Source organism: Oryza glaberrima, chromosome 10 (genome assembly GCF_000147395.1).
Source record: "Oryza glaberrima chromosome 10, OglaRS2, whole genome shotgun sequence".
Taxonomy (NCBI): domain Eukaryota; kingdom Viridiplantae; phylum Streptophyta; class Magnoliopsida; order Poales; family Poaceae; genus Oryza; species Oryza glaberrima.
Genome location: NC_068335.1, coordinates 20,761,947 through 20,783,134, shown reverse-complemented (window position 1 = coordinate 20,783,134; position 21,188 = coordinate 20,761,947). Strand labels below are relative to the sequence as shown.

Genomic DNA, 21,188 nt, shown 5'->3' with positions numbered 1-21,188 from the left:
CTACTAAATTTGGTACTACTATCAATTTGTAACTGTGTGATCAAAATTAGCTTCCATCTAAACAAGCACTATATATTAGCTCCAATGGGAAGTATCGAGCCCTATCAGTTGGGTGCTATTAGTTTTCCTCCAGTTTTCTAAATAGGGCAATAACACTATAATCCTCTTCAATAGCTTTCACTTGTGCGCTTGGAATAGTTGGATCATATGACAAAACTGAACTAATACGAGTATAGAAGTTAAAAAAGGCTCAAGTTTTTATTTGACTACTTTCAAAAGACGAGGATGAAAATAATCGTTTCTTAGTTTAATATGAAAAATAGGGCATAGGAAGATCTGACTCTATGGGAGCCCAAAAAAGAAGTTAATTTAGATTATCTAGGATATTGTAATCAACATAGCAAAATAGTTTTATAATTGTCGATATTTCAGTCAGGAAAGCCTTCCACGTTTGATTTTTCATGCAAAAGGCATAAAGCTGGATGCATGGTGTCGTTCCTTAGCAAAACTGCTTCGCGCTAATGCACTGCCGTCTATACATATACAGCAGGATGTCACACCAACAAAAACTACAAAACTGAAGGGTACACATGATCATAATCATGTCCATCTTTTGAGTTTTGATGTTGATGAACATTTTATTACTTCCTAACTCAGTTGCACAGTCCAGCCTAGCCAATCTTCTGCCTGGCCCATCTGCAGGCTTGTCAATGAAGTATATAGCTGCTGAGACACGACACCAACTCCTTTGTTGCCAGCATATTCGACCCTGCAACGAAAAATCCATTGCATAGTATGATGGAACTTGGAAGAACAAACTTTCTCTGACTTCGGAAATTTTACCAAGACAAGTCCATCTTAGTAGGAGATCCAACAAAAAAGGTTAGCCACGACTTACTAGCCACTAGTGAATAATATACACCTTTCAATTGTTTTTATATGGCTTTAGTGGTTCCTTTATTCAAGCAACATGGGGTGAAGAATTGGCTAGGTTTCGGCCCATTAGATAGTTCATATGGCTTAATTGGTGATTTATTTGAGGAACAATACATAATACGGGTGTAAGGAAAGGAAACAATTTAAATTTTGACTTTTGACTACACATACAGCAAACGGCTGAAATTTCAAGGAAGCAATGTTCTAAAAGTCAGCACTGGGTGCCACCTAGGAGCCTGGTAGCCGCCACAATTAGGAATTAGATGGTGTATTAGAGTGTTGAACTTTCTTGGGTGGTGTTCTGTTGCTATTTTAGTGTTATATAGTCTAATTTTCATGTAATATGCTTGCTAATTTCTTGAAACAATGCAAGGAAGGATAAGAGTATCACCTTTTCCCTTGATAGGTAATACTACCCACAGGAGACACTACGACAGCAGTTCCTGTGCAGAAAACCTCATCAGCTTCAAGCAGCTCGTCTACTGACACAAGTCGCTCCTCGACCTTCAAGAAACAAAAAACATTAATAGAAGATTTCCCAAAAAATTGAGAATAGATGTAACAATTTTCAGTAACAGATTGAGAACAGTGTTTTGCTGCTTCTAATTGGATCGACATCGCTAGGAAAAATAGGTTCTATCTTCTTCAATGTAGCCGTAGCTCATATGAACCTAACCATGAATATAACCCTTGGTAGATTGAAATATAGATAACCCATTGTTAATATTCACAGCGAACAAGAAGGATGATATGGACAAATAGAAACATGGACTTGGATACCTAGCAAATACACAAGGATCAATGTTGAATACCTAATGCTGTTGTCAAAGATATCAAATCACAGGCTACTAATTTGAGCTACACTGATAGTAAAACATCTTGCTTGTTAGTTCATGGGATTGATGATTAATTTACCTGGAAACCCTTGCTCAGAGCAACATCAATGATACTTTTCCTTGTGATGCCTGGCAATATTGTTCCTTTTACTGCTGGAGTTGAAATGACATTGCCCTGGTGCAAAAGCCAAGAAAAATAATAAGGGTGTGTTTAGATGGGGAACTAAACGGGCCCTAAATAGATCTCAAGTCAAAAGCAGCATGTATAAGATATTCCTTCAATTTGTTGACTATCCTTATGCAAAAATAAGCAATAAATGTTTTGTCTGCAATGGAAATACAAAGTCCACCATAAACTAAAACAAATACAACAATAGTTTGCCATTCAGGATATGACGCAGACAACCTGGCTGAACCTAATAGGTGTAGAACAACCAATTGTTAGTACGATATTATCCTATAGAATAGTCATGGCACTGTATTGCTAGCGAACCAATACCTATGACCATGTGTTGTGGATATGCCTGTGGTTTTCATTTAGGTAACAATTCACAGAGGTTTATGCATGGTAGAAGGTACTCCCTCTGTTCCAAAATATAACAACTTTTAGCCTTCAGGATTTGTCCCAAAATATAACAACTTATCTACCAACATTCTCTTCCCAACCAATCACAACCCTCCACCATTCACTTTTCCCACCTACCTCCACTACTCATCCAATCACAACCCTCCACCACTCGCTTTACCTACTTTCTTAATAACCGTGTCCAACCCTAAAACTTCTTATATTCTAGGACGGAGGGAGTAGCAGTTTTGAGTTTGTATGTTATGAAATTAGATCCCTTGACACATTATCTCCATCATTTATAGAAGTACACTAACCCACAGGGTATGCATTTACTTATGGATGTTGCTAGCAACTAACACATAAAACACATCTATATTTTTTGGGTACTACCATGCTATCTGTTACAGATTTTCAAAAGTTTTGAGCCAGAAGCCTGTTCAGTCTAAGAGTATCAAATATCTACTTCAAAGAGTGTATGACTCATTTCATTTATTTGAAACCTCTTTAATCTATACAGACATAAGGACATACATCTATCAGTAAAGAAAACAAAGCTGATCGTTAATACTTAATAGAGTAGGTTACAAATCTTAGCATCGGTTAATTTACTGTGGTAGCTTTCAGAACTAAAAAGGCTAATATTAACTGGACCTACAGGAGAAAGTGTTCAAATCAAACTAACAGGTATTATTGACAGCATAAACACACCTTGACAACAAAAATATTACATGAAGAAACTTCTTCAAGATACTTTTTGTGAACAGCATCCAAGTAGAGAACATCAGAATAGCCCTTTTCTTTTGCAATCTTTTGTGCCATCAAGACCTATGCAAAGACAGTATATAAATTAAAGCCAGTGAAAATAATAACAGAATTCGACATAGAAGATAGCAGAAAATAATAATGATAAGATAGCAGGGAGATATAAGTCGTCATGCAAAATAGCATTTCATTTGAAGTATATCTGATGGTTCAATTATTTTTCATTTCACAGCTTCATAATGGCCTGTATGTTCTTAAGAGAATTGCACTGACAACTCTCCTTTCAACCACATGTTCACATCAATAGAATGACTGTTCCGTAGTTTAATATTTGCAGATCTGAACTAAAAACATTACATCAAAAACATCAGAAAGAGAAATATCAGGTAGCGAAGTTGCAGAAATAGCCATGACAATAACTTCCGCATCAAAGCTGTAAGTAATGGGTTTCAAACTTGACTGTAGAATTACCGAGGCATAATTTCCTATGGTCTTCACACTTCCAGTTCCACCAGGGGTTGCACGATGAAACTTATCTTCAACTATCAAATTTATTGGAGCTAAACCTTCCTGAAGATATGAGTGAATAAATTAAATTAAAAAAAATCCATGATACATGAGCTGTTTAGAAATTCTACATTCAACCATCAGTTATCAACAACCAACAAAAGTGGAAAAAAAAATCATAAATTCATAAGTCAAGTTGCTGCGAAATATATATTCAGAAACACGGTGTCAAGTAGAACGCAGATTATAACAGTATCTACCATAGCTTTTTTTTATTTATTTATGGCAACAACGCTGCGACTAAAAGAGGGAGCAGAATTAAAGAAAAAAACACAAACCTTAAAGTAGTTCCCCACAGGGGAGACAAATATAATGAACGTATACTCAGGAGCAGGTGCAAGACCAAGAACAGCACCACTACCCATAAGTAGCGGTCTAATATATAAAGAACCTTTACCGGTAGGAGGCACCTGGAATTAAAAATTATTTAACAAATGATTAAATCAAGAGTATGAACAGCGGCCTAGCCCACTACGAAATGATTTACTTTTTACAGTAAACCCACCCATCTCTTGTTTGCTAAAACAGTCTGCTTTACTGCATCCACAAACTGCTCAACACTAGGCGCAGGCATGCACATTCTTTCTGCACCTGTTCTCATTCTCAGTGCATTTTCCTCCGGGCGAAATAATAAGATAGAGTCATCTGTTGTTCTATATGCTTTTAGACCTTCAAACAATCCCTGTAAATAATTATAATCTTTTAGGACGAAAAGTATTTAAAAATGCTCAATTTTCCTTATCTTCAGTTACCACAATGTACTCAGGATATATGAAGCAAGGAGATCTACCTCCAATACAAACCTGTCCGTAATTAAGGACTCCAGAAGATGGGTTCAGCGCTATAGGTCCAAATGGAATCATTTCACCCTCAGAAAAATTCCCGTCCTGTCCGCATTTTGTGATATACATGTAGTCGGTCTGCACGATTCCAAAACCAAGGTTCTCCCAATCTAAATCGGCTACCTCAGATGCCTTCCTGAAAATATGCAAGAGTTGCCATCAGAATTATTCCTGAAATGACCAACACATCGTCACAATTTGACAGGCAGGTCCCCTGCCTGGAGGGATACAGTTCAACGAATCATGCAGCTTATGGTAAGAATCACACACGTGTAGTCACTTGCTAGAGAAGCCTCGCATCTTCTCACGCCTCGAGCCTTTAGTGGAAGCGACGACATCGAATAAAGTCGATTCTGAATCTGCAGCAGCGAGAAAACACCAGTATCAAATACAGTATTTTAATAAAAAACGAACATAAAAAAAAAACAGCATGGACTTCATCAATTTAATCTCCACAAGCACTTCACAAATCCCACCTACAACAACATATAATCCAAATCCTAAATCTCCAGTTCGACCGTACACGCCAATCTAGCCACCATGATCCACGAAATCTACAGCACAAACGCATCCAGGAGACCGTGCAAACCAAATACCGGCCTAGTCGCGCGCGTACCTGAATAGAGGGCGGCGACGGCGGCGGTGAGAGGGGCAACCGGCTACGCCGGGCGCCGGCGAGCGGGGCGGCCGCGAGGAGCGCGCCACGCGTTGCTGCACCGTACTCCATTTGCTGCTCTCTCGTGAGCTCCCCCGCTCTCTCGCCGGGGTCTAGGGTTTCTGCGGCTACTGCGGCGGCGGCGGCGGCTCGGGAGAGGCAGCGGAGACGGAGACGACGATGATGGCCAAATCGGACGGGAATGGCACGGGGGCCAAATGGGGAAGCGGCTTTACTCACAGAACCTTCTAGCCATTGTAGCCTATGTGAGACCGACTGGTGGGGCCCATGCTGTGTGGGCCCCACTTGGCAGTGGCTGGGCTCGGGATCCCGCGGGTGTGCACGGGGGGTGTCTGGAATTCTGGATGAGGAGCGCCCGGTAATCGAGCAACCAAAATATAGTTTTTTATCCACATGGTTTTCTGGCAGGTGGGGCCCGCGCACCTTCACACTCAATGGTGTTCGTGGCTGCCGCCGTGCGGTGCCGGTACTGCGGTGGGTATCGAAAAGGGCAAAAAGAAAAGTGGTGCCTCGAAGAATAGGCCGACTTGGCTTTGGCTAGCTCTCTTTCGCCACGTCGGAAGGCAATTTTATTTTGGTTTTTCTTGGTAGGATTTCTTTCTCTTTTTTTAAAGGTTTACTCCTCTAATGCAAAATATAGATATTTTTAGCACAATAGTTTATTCCAAAATAGAACTATTTATTACAACCATTTTCGATTTAATTATCATATTCGCTTCATCTTCACAAGTAATCATAAACTTTTCTTTAATCATTTCTATCAACTTTCTTAATACTTGTATCCATTTTAGAAATGGCAACAATTTATGACAGACGTGGCAGTGGTTCTGCTCTTATTGACCTGTTACCTCACTCTCAACATCGTTATATATTCAATTTTAGCGGCATAACTGTTAAAGTCACATACATACATACATACATATATATATATATATATATATATATATATATATATATGGGAGTGTATCCTATGTACACATGCCCTCGCGTGTACACACCGTGTACACCAACTAAAAATTATCACAAAAAATTCTAGGAAAATTCATACATGTACTTTCAATAGTATTATATCTACGTGCAAAGTCGCATCTTCAAATTCATTCTACATAGAGAATAACAAAAAAGATAAAATTCTGACAAAATTGACCTTAAAACTGTCAGATTTTTTATTTTTTTTGTCACGGCTAAAATATAATGAATTTGACGTTAAGATTTTAACCCTAGGTGTAATACAATTAAAAGTTTGTGTATGATTTGTTGGTGACATTTTTTAGTTGGTGTGCACGTGAGGGCCTGCGTTTCCTATATATATAATATGATACGAAGGACAATCAGACAAATATTATAATTTGATAGTAAAAAATAATGCATTGGGGGTGTTCAATCTTTGCTACCAGCTGCAATTGCCACCGTGAGTTAATACTGAATACCCTCATTGCATGACTACTAATGTTGTGGTTGTCCTCCTTTGTCTAATGTGTGATATCGATCTATGTGTAAGTTGACACAAACATCACAATGTGTAATGCTCTATCAACCAAACAGGTATAAGAGAAGCGTATGCTAATTACCGGAAGAAGTTGAAGTATTGTGGAGCACGATTGCTTAAATTCTAAAACATTCAACCGCAGAAAAATGACATTGCTAGCTTGCAACATATGTTTTTTCCACAGCAGCGTTTGGATTGATTTATTTTCAGCTAGGGTGCCCATTCAGCTATTTGATACTCTCTTTTTCGTGAACGCGTAAAAAAATTACATGTCAATATATTAGAAGAAGCGTAGATTTTTAAAATACACGACACAAACGGCCGAAGGACATTGTCAGGGAACAGGAGAAAAACGGATTTTCTTGGGTTTTCTTGCCACATGCTCTATCAACATATGTTCTTTTGCACAGCAGTGTTTGGATTGAATTGTTTTTAGCTATTGAATTAAATTGTTTTCAGCTATTTGATGCTCTCCTTTTCACGAAAGTACAAAAGGATTATACGTCAATATATTAGAAGAAGCAGAGTTTTTTTAAAAAATACATGACACAACGGTCGAATGCCATTGTCAGGGGGAACAGGAGAAAAAAAAAAGGCTCTTTTCTCCTGGGGCATCGCGTAAAAGAACAAATTTGATGCTCTCCTACTCTATCAATATATAAGGCAATCTTCTCGCCTTCTTTTTATTTATTTTTTTAAACTCACATAATCATGTCTCTTCTGGTATCCGATAGAGATGTTTCTCTAGTCCAAGTCAAGTGTTGTCCTTTTATTTTTTTTTTAAATCATTGTCCTTTAAAATTTTAGCTACTTATTAATCAGCATGCACAGACCTAGATCAGTCGCTGCTCCCTGGTATTGGATCCGACCGATCGAGTGATGTGCTCTCATCCATCCATAGCCAGATTATCCCTGCAATTGTTTATTTTCATTGCCAAATGAACCTTAAGTGATAAAACTTTTTTTTGTTTGTGTCAATCGCATTGTTTATTGGTTAATTCTCTGAAAGTGATAAAAGGGCATTTTATTTGTGTAACCTAATGAAATACTAGTTTTTGATATGCATATTGTGTTTCTCGTGACTGCAAGAATATGAACATGTCACTAGTTTAAGGTGTGTTTGAAAGATAGAGAATAAAAAAGAATAAAAGGATATGCAAAACAAGGTGTGTCATTAGCGTATGATTAATCGAGTATTAATCATTTTAAACCTAAAAATATATTAATTTTATTTTTAAAATAACTTTTCTATAATTATTTAAAAAACACACACCGCTTAGTAGTTTAGAAAGCGTGCGCATGATAAAGGAGGATATTTTTTCCCAATATGCTTGAAACAACCAAGGATTGTTGACATGTGTCGACGGGTGATACCCGTAGACCGGATATAGAGGGTATTGGGGTACGTTGGTACAAGGATCTACGTAGTACGACATCGAACAATCAAAAGACAAGAATTATATTGGTTCAGGCCCCTTGGTAGGTAATAGCCCTAATCCAGTTGATATGTGATTATATGGTGGAAAACACAGGTTACAAAGGGAACAATGGAACTTGTCGGATCCGACGAGGTCGTAGTCGAGTGGATTCGACTAGCTCTCGATGACTTGGCTCCTCGCAGACTTCGGCTTTGTAGGCTGTGTGGGTTGTGTTGGCTCTGAGATTCGATGATCTATGCCCTCCCTGGGGGGTCCCTTTTATATCACAGATCTGGAGGTCTCCAAGTAGGACTTGGAGATATCAGACCCAATATGATACGTCGACGACCCAGTTCCGTCCGAGCAGGACTCTTCCCATCTGTAGATTTCGTGAAAGGTTTCCTTAGGATATGTAGAAAACATCCACGTGTGCGTGGGTATGCCATGTCGATATGTAACGTATATCGAAGGGTAGAGGGTATGCCTGACCCGTAACCCTAACAGTAGCCCCCGACTTCTGCTTAAAATGAACTCGTGCAACCATTTACGACTTCGGGTGTCGAGAACGTTGTCATTCCTGGTGCGAGGACCGCGGAGATAGAACGTAGTCGAGCATGCCGTTTGAAGCCCAACGGTCACGAGTGAATTTTGAACTGAAGTCCAGAAAACTGCCACGCGTAACGGGCCCAGAGATTTCCGGCGGGGATCTCTCTCTGTTCCTTGGAATTCGCACCGTCGGTAGTGCGCTTATTTAAAGGAATTTTGGGAGCTCATTTTGAAGTCTGCCAACCTTGTTGAACACACACCGCCTGCCAGCGCTCCTTGCCTTCTCCGCCGCCGCAAGAAACCCTAGTTCGCCAACTCAGGCTTGTTTTCCGGCGATCTTGGAACTGCAATGGATCTCGGCAAGTCGTCTTCCACCGGCGCGACGTTGAAGAACCTTCAGGAGGACAGCGCCCTTCCCGGCCGTGGAGACATGGAGAGAGAAGTAGGAGGTACTGATCCTCAGCCCCCCTTAGGTCGCATGGTTGCGATCGAAGATTACGTTCTTTGCGGTTTTCTTCCTCCACCTTCCGAGTTTCTTCTCCTGGTGTTGAATTTCTATGGTCTTTCTCTTCTCCATTTGAATCCTAATTCCATCGCCTTTCTTAGTATCTTTGTTCATCTCTGTGAGGCCTACATTGGGGTAGAGCCTTTTCTCGATCTCTTCCGTTTCTACTATGAACTGCGTTGGATGGAATCCAATAGGGTGTCTGGTTGCATCGGGTTCCGACTTCGTGATGGCATGAAGTCGCGTTATATCCCCTTCCAGTGTCCTTCTTCCCGCAGTAAGTGGCGGAACAGGTGGTTCTATCTTGAGATCAAGGACTCGAACCCTGTCTTCGTTGTTCCCGAGGATCAATCGGACAAGATTCCGGCCTGGACCGCCAAGACCCCTTTGACCCCCTCTCTTCAGTCGTTTATCGACATCATCGATGATCTCCGAGAACGGGGCTTGTCAGGATATGAAGTCGCTGCAGACTTTGTCAGTAGGCGGATCCAGCCGCTCCAGGCTCGGGCCCATCCAGCCTATAACTATTTCGGGTCGGATGACGCGACCCGGGTTTCTCCTCGGGGTATCTTTCTCGTATTCATCTTGGCGTGCTTGTACTCGCGTTCCTCTTGACTTATCAAAAGTTGGTTTCCGTTTAACAGGTCTGAGCAGCGAAGCTGTGGAGCGACGCGTCGGTCAAGTGATGATCAGCGGTCCGACCATGGCTAGCGACATCCCCGTGCCCCTTTGTGAAAAGGGGGCGGCGGAACGCAATGAAGCCATCAACGTAAGTGTATTTGATAAGCATCTCGTATTCTCCTTTCGAAATCACCTTATGACCTGATTAAGCATAGGCCCTTCCTTTGACTGACATCATCGGGCCGCTCGCGGACCATCAGGTGGCGACATCTCTAAAGGAGAAGGTTGTCAAGGAGGCATCTGATGCGGCCACCACTAGCAGTGGCAAAGTCCTAACCAAGGCGAGGAAATTCTCGTCTGTACTCGGACATCGCCGCAAGGCAGCGACCCTCTCGGTAATTTCATCTTGTCGTCAGATCGTGCAGCAAGGAGGGTTTCTTCTTACTCTGTATTGATTGTCTTTCAGGCTTTAGACGCGTCCCCTCCACCTCCACGACGACAGCGCATTGTGACGATCGGCGAGAAGTAAGTAAATAGATTCTTGGATTCTCGTGCTTTTCGTTCAAATGGTGTTTGATTCGTGGTTGTCCGTAGGGAGGCGCGGGCGAAGGCTGCACGGGCCAAGTCCGGGGGAGCTTCTAGCGCGTCACCTGCCACGGCCTCGACAGATGTCGTGCCTGTGACCGGGAGCTGGGAGGCGACGCTTAGCGGCCCCGTCAGCGATCCCGCTGCGGGTCGTGGTCTGCCAGCGGCCGTTCTCACCTGGGAGGAGCTCCAAGTCAAGATGGGGCGCCTTCTCGAAGCTGGTGCTCGTGGCATCAGCAGCGAGATCTCGGAGGCGAGGTCGGAAGCGGCGACGGCGAACGCGCGTGCTGTGAGATTGGTGCGCGAGCTAGCTGAAGCCCGTGAGGACCTCACGAAGATGAGGGAGTTGGTGGCCGGCAACGAGCGTCAACGGAAGGGGCTCGAGGACCGAATGTCGGAACTCGGGAACAATCTCTCCGAGATCCGTGGCTCGTTGCGGGTCACCTACACTGGCCTCCATCAGCTCGCCGAGGAGTGCGGCGTCAAGTCCACGATCCCGGCGAATCCCGACGAGTTTTTGCTGACTTCCTCTCTTGCGGAACTGGCGACAGCGATGGGGGAAATCCCCTCCAAGCATGCGGCCAGGATCGCGGAGGAGACGTCGAATGGCATCTACACCGGGGCGTGTCACGTCCTCGCGTGTGTAAGGTTGTCGCGTCCTGAACTCGATCTGCGCGAGATCTTGGATCAGGGGGCGGCAAGCGACACGCGTAAGGAGGTGATGGAAGAAGTCGGTGATCTGGGGGAGTCTGTTCTGCCCTTTTTTGAAGAGTAGGACTTCTTGTATTTGTTATATATTGTGTAAATCTTGAACTCTGGCCGCCTTCGTTCGTGCGATTACCACCCTTGTCCAATTTTGTATGTTGATCTCGGGAGTTTTTGTCCATTGTAGAGATGTTGATGATGAGGATGTCCAGCAGCGCGGGCAGCCTGAGTCACTGGTGATGATTCCGGTACTCGATTTTGAACCACATGTTTCGTCTGACAATATGGATCAAACTCTTGATGCAGAGGCCGGGATGGCAACGGCCACCTCAAGTGAGTAGCCTTTTCACCTCTTAGTGACCTCTTGATTAGGTTATTTATGTTGTAAAGGAGGTATCCAGCTTGTCTTAGTGGTCGTCACGTTTAGCAGATCTCGAGGGTGCCCTTGCAAATCAAGATCGTCGTATCCAATACTGGAAGACGAAATTTGAAGTGGCGGAACTTGAGAGAACCATGCTGGCCGTGAAGAAAGAGCAGGTTGTGGAGACGCTCCGAGGTCGCGAGGTGTGGTTCAACTCTTACTTGAGGAGTTGCTGTGCCTCCATGGCCAGAGTATGCAGGGAACTTCGAGTAGTCCGCGGTGATCCCGAGGAGTCGGCGGCCGGGTACATCTCTTGGCTAAACGGGGCCTGTGCCCAACTCGATGGCATCGGCAAGCATATCGACGAGGCCTTGAAGCAAGAGTGTCGTCGAGCGAGCCGATACGCCGGAGGGCACGTGCTGGCTTGCCTACGAGATCACCGCCCGTGCCTGGACCTCGAGTTTCTCCGCCATGGTTTTGCTCGTTCTCGGAGAACTCCGGTGGAGATAGACCATCTGGCGAGGTCGATGTCGCCGCTGGCCAAGAAGATCTTCCAGTCTATGGACTGGCGTTGGCCTTCTTGGTAGTACTCGTGCCCTGTCACAGATATCTTAGGGAAAGATGTAATGTAGTGGAAAATTTATGTAAAAACTGTAAGAATTATTTTGTGAATAAAGAAATATTCCTTAAACAAATGTATCTTACTCTGGATGTCGTGTGTAAGAGTGTGTTTTCAGTTAACGACTTTGGTCAGCCGTTTGAGTCGTACACTCTCCCTACCCCCAGCCTTGTCGTCGGAGGAATTTTCTCGGAGGATAAGGCTCTTGGACCATTGACCTGCCTTGGTTGAATAAGCTCTGATCCTAGCCCCCAGCCGTGAGTTTGGAAAATTGATTTCCGATTGCACGGCTTGGTTAATACACACGGCGAGAACTCTTACACGACCAGATCTTACATGGTCTTTTGTCTCTACAGGATCTGACAAGGCCTTATCGGCTCTGGGCCTCCCCAGCCGAAGATCCCTTAGGTTCCTCAAAGACCTTGTCGAGACGGCGTAAAGGGACATAAGAACAGGTTTCAACGCTAGGTGTCATCAGAGTAAGGGATCATCGGGTGAAAACACTTTGATTGTGATATGGGACCTAGAAATAGGCTTTATTGATACTGTAAGGGTACTTACAGGTACAGTGGTATTGACTCATACATAGAATTTACGTAGTTGGTCAATGTTCCAAGAATTTGCTAATTCGTGACCGTCGCCGTCTGCGATTTTGAATGCGCCTGGCCGCAAGACTTGTGTGATCGTGTAAGGTCCTTCCCATTTTGGTGAGAGTTTGTTTCGCCCTGCTTGGGTTTGAACTCGTCGGAGGACATAGTCGCCGATCGAAAGTATGCGTGCTCGGATGCGCTTCTCGTGATAACGGTGGAGGGACTGTTGATAGCTGGCTACTCGGACGGCAACTCGCTCACGATGCTCCTCGAGAAGATTTACATCGATATCTCGCTGTTCCTCCTGGTTCTCGTCGGAATACTTCTGTACTCGTGTACTCTGATGTTGTAGCTCGCCGGGGGGCATGGCCTCGGAGCCGTACATGAGGAAGAAGGGTGTTTCCTTATTGGACGTTGTCGGTGTGGTGCGTACAGCCCCATAGTACTGATGGGAGTTCTTCAACCCACTTTTTGTCTTGTGACATGAGCCTGTCGTAGACGCGGGTTTTCATCCCTTGTAGTACTATGCCGTTTGCCCTTTCGACTTGTTCGTTGCTTTGAGGGTGAGAGACCGAGGCGAAACATATTTTGACTCCCAACCCGATGCAGTAATCTTGGAAGTCGGCGCTGATGAATTGGGAGCCGTTGTCGGTTATGATGCGGTGCAGTAGTCCGTATCTGCAGAATATCCCTCTGACGAATTTGATGGCGTTGTCGGCCTTGATTTCCCCCGTGGGCACTGCTTCTATCCATTTGGTGAATTTGTCGATCGCCACGAATAGGAATCTGTAGCCGCCCTGTCCTCGTGGGAATGGCCCAAGTATATCTAGCCCCCAGCACGAGAACGGCCAAGTCAGAGGGATAGTCTGGAGCGCTTGCGCGGGTAGCTTTGTGTGTTTGAATTGACAGGCTTCACATCGCTGGACCATGTCGAATGCATCTTTAAGGGCGGTTGGCCAGAAAAAGCCTTGTCGAAAAGCTTTGCCGACCAATGTCCGACCGGCGGCGTGTGACCCACATATGCCTTCATGTATGTCGAGGAGGAGGTGTCTGCCGTCGTTGGTAGAGACGCATTTGAGAAGTACCCCATTTAACGCTTTTTTGTATAAATCGTTACCGACCATACAGTAGATGTTTGCTTTACGGGTTATTTTCTCGGCCTCTGTATCGTCCTCGGGCAACTCCTCGCTGCTGATGAATTTGATTAATGGGATGCGCCAGTTGTCTGTGGTTTCGATGTCAGCAACGGCGCGTTCTGCCTCGGTGACCTCGGAGCTGATGTCAGGGGTGTTCGGGCTAACTTCGCCACTAACTTCTTTCACCGATGGCTTCGTTAGGATATCGAGAAAGGTGCCGGGTTCAAGTGGTTCTCGTCTAGACGCACGTCGTGCTAGGTCGTCTGGCTCGACGTTGTCCTTGCGATAGACGTGTCGGACCTCGATCCTATCGAACCTCTTCTCTAGCTTCCTGACTTCTGCGAAATACTTGGATAACTCGGGGTTAGAGCATTTATAGTCTTTGTGCACCTGGTTCGCGACTAGCTCGGTGTCCTCTTTGACGATTAGTCGCTTGGCGCCAAGTGCAGCTGAAGCTCGTATCCTGGCGAGTAGTCCTTCATATTCTGCAGTGTTATTGGTCGCCCTGAAGTTGAGGTGGATTGCGTGCTTGAATTGATCTCCGGAAGGAGACGTCAAGATAAATCCTGCCCCTGCTTCTTGGCTGTTGAGTGCGCCATCGAACGCCATTGTCCATGTTTCGTTGTCGCCTTGGTTGTTTGATTTGTTGTCTGGCATAGTCCAATCGGCAACGAAGTCGGCGAGTACCTGGGATTTGGTGGCTATTCGCGACAGAAAGTGGACATCAAATTGGCTTAGCTCGACTACCCATTTTGCAATGCAGCCGACAACGTCTTTGTTTCTCACAACTTCTCCAAGGGGGAAGGAGGATACAACTGTTACTCTGTGAGCTTGAAAGTAGTGGTGCAGCTTCCTTGATGTCATGATGACTACGTAAAGCAGTTTTTGGATCTGTGGGTATCAGTGATCAAAGATCGATAATTCGGAAAAACACCTCCCGGCAAGTAAACCGGGCCTGTAGCTTGATGCTCGGCTATTGATCCATCGGCTATCGTCTTCATCATGTTAGACAAGGTGTTGACTAATACTCCAGATTGATTGATCAGAGCATTGTGTACGGCGTAGTCCACTCGATCTTGGAAATTGTTGAAGAAATCTTGTGCTGTCTCTCCATTCTGATTAAGATTTCCTCCTTGTGGCTCATGAGCACCATCACCTTGAACTGCATGTACCTCCTGAGAGCCGTCACCCTGATTCTCTTGAGCCGAGCCATCTAAAACTCTTTTCCCTTCTCCCTCCTTAAAAGTACTGGTCTCAGGCTCATCGGGAACCACCTTTACCTTGTACTTTTGAGCAAATGTTCTCTTGCGAGTCTGTGTGAATGACCTGAAGAACTGTTCTCGTGCTTGTTGCATCATTGCTTCAAAATCCTTCTTCTGGTCAGGTGTGAGCTTTTCCGAATCAACAGCCATAATATTCCCTTCATTGACTTCGTTCAATCCTAGCTTTTGGATTTTCTCTTTAACAGTACCCGGGCTAGCCGAGGATGGCGACGGTGGCAGCTTCTCGGCCATGAGGAAGATTGATTTCTGACTTCTAATTCATCCCACTGGGCGTGCCAAAAGCGTGTTGACAGAAAACACGAGGCCTGGGAGATCCGCTTAACTCCAGTACAGGTCCAAAACTCGCCTTCGGGTGTATGAGCGTGCCAGTTGATTTGATCCTGCAATCAACAAGAAATAGAACAGAGAAACCGCAATTAATCCTATAAATGATAGCCGATCGGTTAGGTGCCGATGACATATCATTTATTTCAAGCCGATGTCATGCGTACATCGATCGGCAAATATCAATAAGTAAATCAGAACTAAATCTACTCGATCGGCTATAGATATTAATGATATATAATCCTTATATCGATATATACTTAAATCAAGTGATTGGGATAGATCGGTTGTCTTGCCGAGACAGTATAAATCACTTAGATCGAAATATATATTAATAGTGGGATTATATACATTTATAGCATAGCCGATCAAGTGGATCTAGCATGTATCGGCTAATACTCCGATACTACTCTATATTAAGATGTTAAAGCAAGTAGAATATACCAAACAGAAGCCTAATATACCTAGATGCGACAAGATCCTAACATAAAGGGCAGATTTAACATATAGATTAAGTATATGGAATAAAAGTAGTTAAATCAGATAAGATCGGCTGAAACTCCGATACTACCCTAATTGGCAACCAGAAAGCAGGCTAGAGATTGCAATTCTAAGCATGACTTAATAGATCAAACTCAACTGATGCAGCATTAAGTATGAAAGGAAGAACGATATCTAGACAATCAAGCCGCTGGAAGTTTCATAGAGTGGTAGATATATCACATAATCTAAGTTAACGTCATTATCTAACCTCATCGGCTGCCTTCCATTAACAGATGTTAGCCGATTATAGGTTAGATAGAGATATTATCGAAGATTATGTGAGATATATGATAACTCGACGAATTATATAGACAAGATTAGAGTATCATAAAGATGGAAGCACTAATCCTGAGAACATAAGTCATCATGACAAGTTTTACCTCTTGTTGAAGATCGAAACTGATGCAGCTCAACCCGAGAGTACGAACTCGTCAAAATAAAAGTAAAGCAAAAAAGGGTGGCGATGCGCCGAGATTGTATTGGATGTGTGTTTTTTTTACATAGGGCTCGGGTCTATTTATACCCGAGAATTACAAGATACGTCCATAACGAACACGACTATTATCTCTAACAAATTCTAAGATACCATAAGTCTTTACGGCAGACTTTTGCCCAAATATATCTCTAAGGAAATTACACAGAATATCCTAATTAATAGATACAATTGCCTTCCCAGGACTCTATCCATGCATGGCAATCATCTTGAAGCACATCAACTTGAACCCGATGACGTACACCGAGTCATATTATCGGAATCGGCTGTATCGGCTAGCCCCGTCCGACTCGAACTCTGCCGACCTGACCTTAGCCGATTTGGACTGCAGCCGATTCTTACTCTGTTTCCGCAACGATCTTCATCTTGGATTCCACTTCGATCTGATCTTCACCTCCGATGCCAATAGTGATAGAACTTACCAAATTTGGTCGTTAACAGGAGCAACAAGTACAGGGGGGTTTGATAGGTAGCGCTTGAGTGCAATAAATGCCTCTTCGGCTTCCTGTGTCCATATAAATTTGTCTTGTTTCTTCAATAGAGCGAAGAAAGGTTGTGCTCGTTCTCCCATCCTAGCGACGAATCTGCTTAGTGCTGCCATGCATCCAGTTAGCTTTTGTACCTCCTTGAGTCTCGTGGGCGACTTCATGTTCTCGATTGCTTTGATCTTCTCGGGATTTGCCTCTATTCATCTACCAGAGACAAGGAATCCGAGTACCTTGCCCGACGGTACTTCGAATGTGCACTTCTCAGGATTGAGCATGAGGCGATATCGTCGGAGGTTGTCGAACATTTCCCGCAGATCGTCAATCAATGAGTCGCTTGTCTTGGTTTTGACAACGATGTCGTCAACGTAAGCCTCGACATTGTTGCCAAGCTGGTTGCTAAGTGCGCCCTGGACCGTGCGCTGGAAAGTATTCCCGACGGTTATCAGTCCGAACGGCATCTTAACATAGCAAAATACCCCGAACGGCGTGATGAATGCTGTCTTCTCTTCGTTCTCTTTTGCCATGCTGATTTGGTGGTAGCCAGAGTAAGCGTCGAGGAAGCTCAATAGCTCGCAACCGGCTGTTGAATCCACCAATTGATCTATTCGAGGGAGAGGAAAGTGATCCTTGGGACATGCCTTGTTGAGGTCGGTGAAGTCGACACACATTCTCTATTTTCCGTTGGCCTTCCGCACCATGACTGGATTGGCTAGCCACTCTGGATGAAGTACTTCTCTGATGAAGCCAGCTTTGAGAAGTTTGTCGAGCTCTTCTCGTATGGCTTGTTTCCGGTCTGGTGCAAATCTCCGCAGTTTTTGCTTTACTGGCTTGGCATCGGGTCGCACCATTAGTTTGTGCTCAATCACCTCCCTAGGGACCCCCGGCATGTCGGACGGCTGCCAAGCGAACACGCGGGCATTATCGCGGAGGAAGGTGATGAGCACGAGTTCCTATTTCTCGTTTAGTGTCGCCCCGATCTTGACAGTCTTGTCGGGATTGGCACTGGAGAGTGGAACGATCTTGATGGCGCCGTCCGGCTTCGGCGTCTTATTTGTCTTGCTCACTTTCTTGGGTGGCTCAGTCGTGGCGGGTGGGCTGGGCGTTTGCTCGTCTATGTCGAGGCTCCGCTTGTCGCACTGCACCGCCAGCTTTGCGTTCCCCTGAATAGTGATTGTTCCCTTCGGTCCCGGCATCTTGAGCACTTGATACGCGTAGTGAGATGCGGCCATGAACTTCGCAAGTGTAGTTCTCCCGATGATGGCGTTGTAAGCTGTATCGAATTCAGCGACATTGAAGGTGATCTGCTCTGTTCGGAAGTTGTTGGCTTGGCCGAAAGTCACAGGCAACATAATCTTGCCCAAAGGTCTGGATGATGATTGGGGAGTAATTCCATGGAAGGGTTGATCAGTTGGTGTCAACTCACTTTGCGGAATTCCCATTGCGTCTCGAGTACTGGCGAAAAGAAGATTGATCGAGCTGCCACCATCGATGAGAACTCGCGCTACTTTGATGTTCCGAATAATGGGTTCGACCACGATCTGACATCGTCCTGGGATAACGGCGGTCTTGGGGTGGTCTTCTTCCAAGAACTCTGTTTTCTGCTCAAACCACTTCATCTTGGGTGCAGCCCCCCGCCATGTCGAACAGACTTCACGTTCTACTTTCTTGTATTCTCACTTGGAGGAGTACGTTGTGGAGCCGCCGAAAATGTGTGAGATTGGAGGTCGGAGTCTGGATACGCAGAATCTGATTCGTGAGGAGCCGTCTCTTCGTTCTTCTCGACAACGCGTACTCGCTTGCCTTTTTCAAACGCCATGTGCTTCTCGAGCGACTTTTTGAAAACAAGGCAATCTTCCAGAGAATGTCTGTCCGTCTTGTGTATGGGGCACCAAGATTTCTTTGTGTCGCTGCCTTGTGGGTCTGGGCGCTTGGGAGGGTTCGCGTATTCTGCTGCGAGGACTTCCGCTTGAGCTTTCATTTTCCCATTTTTGCGATTTTTCTTCTTGCTTGACTCAGATGCGTCTGTGGCTGATTTGTTCTCTCCCCCGGTCTTCGGCTTGTCGTTCTTGCGTCTTAGCGCATCGTCCACATGGGCGCATCGCTCAACGATCTCGAATAACCTACGAGTGGTTGTGATGCGTCTTGTCGCCAATTCCTGGGTAGTGTAGCGATCTCTGACACCGGATTTGAAGGCGCGGATTACAGAAGCGTCGGTGATTTCAGGAATTGTGTTTCTGCATTTGTTGAAGCTTCGAACATATTCCCTCAATGATTCACCTGAGTTCTGTGTCAACGCGTGTTGGTCGTCTTCGATCGCGTGGCGCTTGTACGTTCCTTGGAAATTGGCGACGAATTGTTGCCACAGGTCTGCCCACGAAGAGATTGAGTAGGGAGGAAGATGCATCAGCCATGAACGTGCAGAACCCTTCAACGCGGTTGGTAAATAGTTCGCTAGCGCGTTGTCGTCTGCTCCGGCAGCATAGAGTACTGTGGAGTAGACTTGAAGGAATTCTTCTGGGTCGGTGCTCCCATCATACTTTTCAATTGCTCCGGGTCGGAATCTCTCAGGCCATCGGACATCACGTAGGGAACGACCGAAAGCCCTGCACCCAGCGTTGGGGGCGGTGGATTGTCGGCGGTCGTGTGTCCTTCGTGGATGTCTGTCTGACGATGAGGAGGACGCAGATGATGATGATGACGATGGGTCGCTTGGTTCCGGCGTATGATTACGAGGATGACGGCCTAGATCTCGGGAATCCTGTCGTTGTCTCTCGCTGTTGTCTCGGCGCCGATCTCCATTATTGTCGTCGTTACGGCGGCGGCCATGACCAGTATTGTCTGGCCCCCGTCATTCGCGATCATTGCGATTGCGGTGGTTGTCGTGATCCCGGTCCTCGTTTGAGCGGTCTCCTCGATTTCCGTTATCATGGCGCCGTGAAGAGACATGACGCCGAGAGCGATTTACATTGTCTCGTGTGCGTCGTGCTTCTCGGCGGCCATTGATTTGATCTCGGAGATCGCCAGCGCCGCGAGGTGGAGGAGTGGCTCGTTGAGGTGATTCCCTCCGTTCCGGATCTTCACCATTGGCGTCGCCAGTTGGCGGCTGATCTTGGTGCGCTGCGGTAGCGGCTTCTTCAAACGCGTTGCTGAGGTTGGTCACCGATTCCCGTAGTCGTTCTGTCCAACGCTCGAGGTCATCATTCAGAACGGGATCGTAAGGAGTTTCCCTCAGTATAGCTTGAACGGCCCTGATGTGTTGGGCTGGAGTAGTCGATTGATTCGCCGCTTCTGCGTTGACTTGCGCTGACGTGCCAACGTCATCGATAGCCAATACCTCCCGCGGCACGCTCATTGTCGATGACCCATAGTCTTCGAGAAGATGTAAGACCGATGGTTCGTGAGGATCGATATCGATTACCCCAACGAATCGATCTAAGGCTGGAGTCGCTCCTTGTTCCTTGCCGTTATCCCAGACGAGGACGTATGACTTAGAAGACGGAGCTTTCATGGCGCCGAGGAAGACTTTGCAGCTCGAGAGGTCATGATTCTTTGTCTTGTGAATAGGACAATAGACATCCCGAGTTTGAGAAGTACGCTGAATTCCACATTCTTTGCAGGCGCGAATTTCAGCACGGACGTTGAGGAAAACCCAGCAATCTTGCAGGGTGTGTTTCTTGGTTTTGTGGATAGGACACCAAGACCTTGTGGCTTTGGAAGTCATCTTTGCCGGCTCGTGGTTCATGTCGGAAAGACAAGGTTTGGCCGTATCAGAATCCTTCCTGAGCTTGGATGTCGTCGATGATCCATTCTCCATTTCGACGGGTGGATTTTTCGACATGAAGTCGCCTTGGTTTGTAGCCACTGCATTCTCGTTTCCGGTCATTGGAGGACCGGTTGAGATCGGCGTCGTGGTGTAAACCGGGAAGACGATTTCGCCGACTTGAGTCCATACCAGCATTGTTGAAGCAGGGAGCGCTTGGCTGAGGTTGGTGTTGACGTTGTTGTCGACGAAGCTGGATAACATAGTAGTAGAACCTTGAATACCAAGTCCCCCTACCTGGCGCACCACTGTCGACGGGTGATACCCGTAGATCGGATATAGAGGGTATTGGGGTACGTTGGTACAAGGATCTACGTAGTACGACATCGAACAATCAAAAGACAAGAATTATACTGGTTCAGGCCCCTTGGTAGGTAATAGCCCTAATCCAGTTGATATGAGATTATATGGTGGAAAACACAGGTTACAAAGGGAACGATGGAACTTGTCGGATCCGGCGAGATCGTAGTCGAGT

The 21,188-nt window shown here is 45.5% G+C and overlaps 1 protein-coding gene across 1 annotated transcript; it reads right to left on the bottom strand.

Annotated features, from left to right (window-relative positions):
* Window positions 1–347: 347 nt before the first annotated feature.
* Window positions 348–5,394, bottom strand: LOC127753085 (branched-chain amino acid aminotransferase 2, chloroplastic-like). Its single transcript, XM_052278549.1, has 10 exons — window positions 5,128–5,394; window positions 4,782–4,870; window positions 4,473–4,647; window positions 4,175–4,351; window positions 3,948–4,079; window positions 3,574–3,672; window positions 3,049–3,165; window positions 1,852–1,947; window positions 1,328–1,440; window positions 348–769 (listed from the first exon to the last, which is right to left on the bottom strand). The coding sequence occupies exons 1-10, from the start codon at window positions 5,236–5,238 to the stop codon at window positions 649–651; spliced, it is 1,230 nt and encodes a 409-aa protein (XP_052134509.1). The 5' UTR covers window positions 5,239–5,394; the 3' UTR covers window positions 348–648.
* Window positions 5,395–21,188: the final 15,794 nt, after the last annotated feature.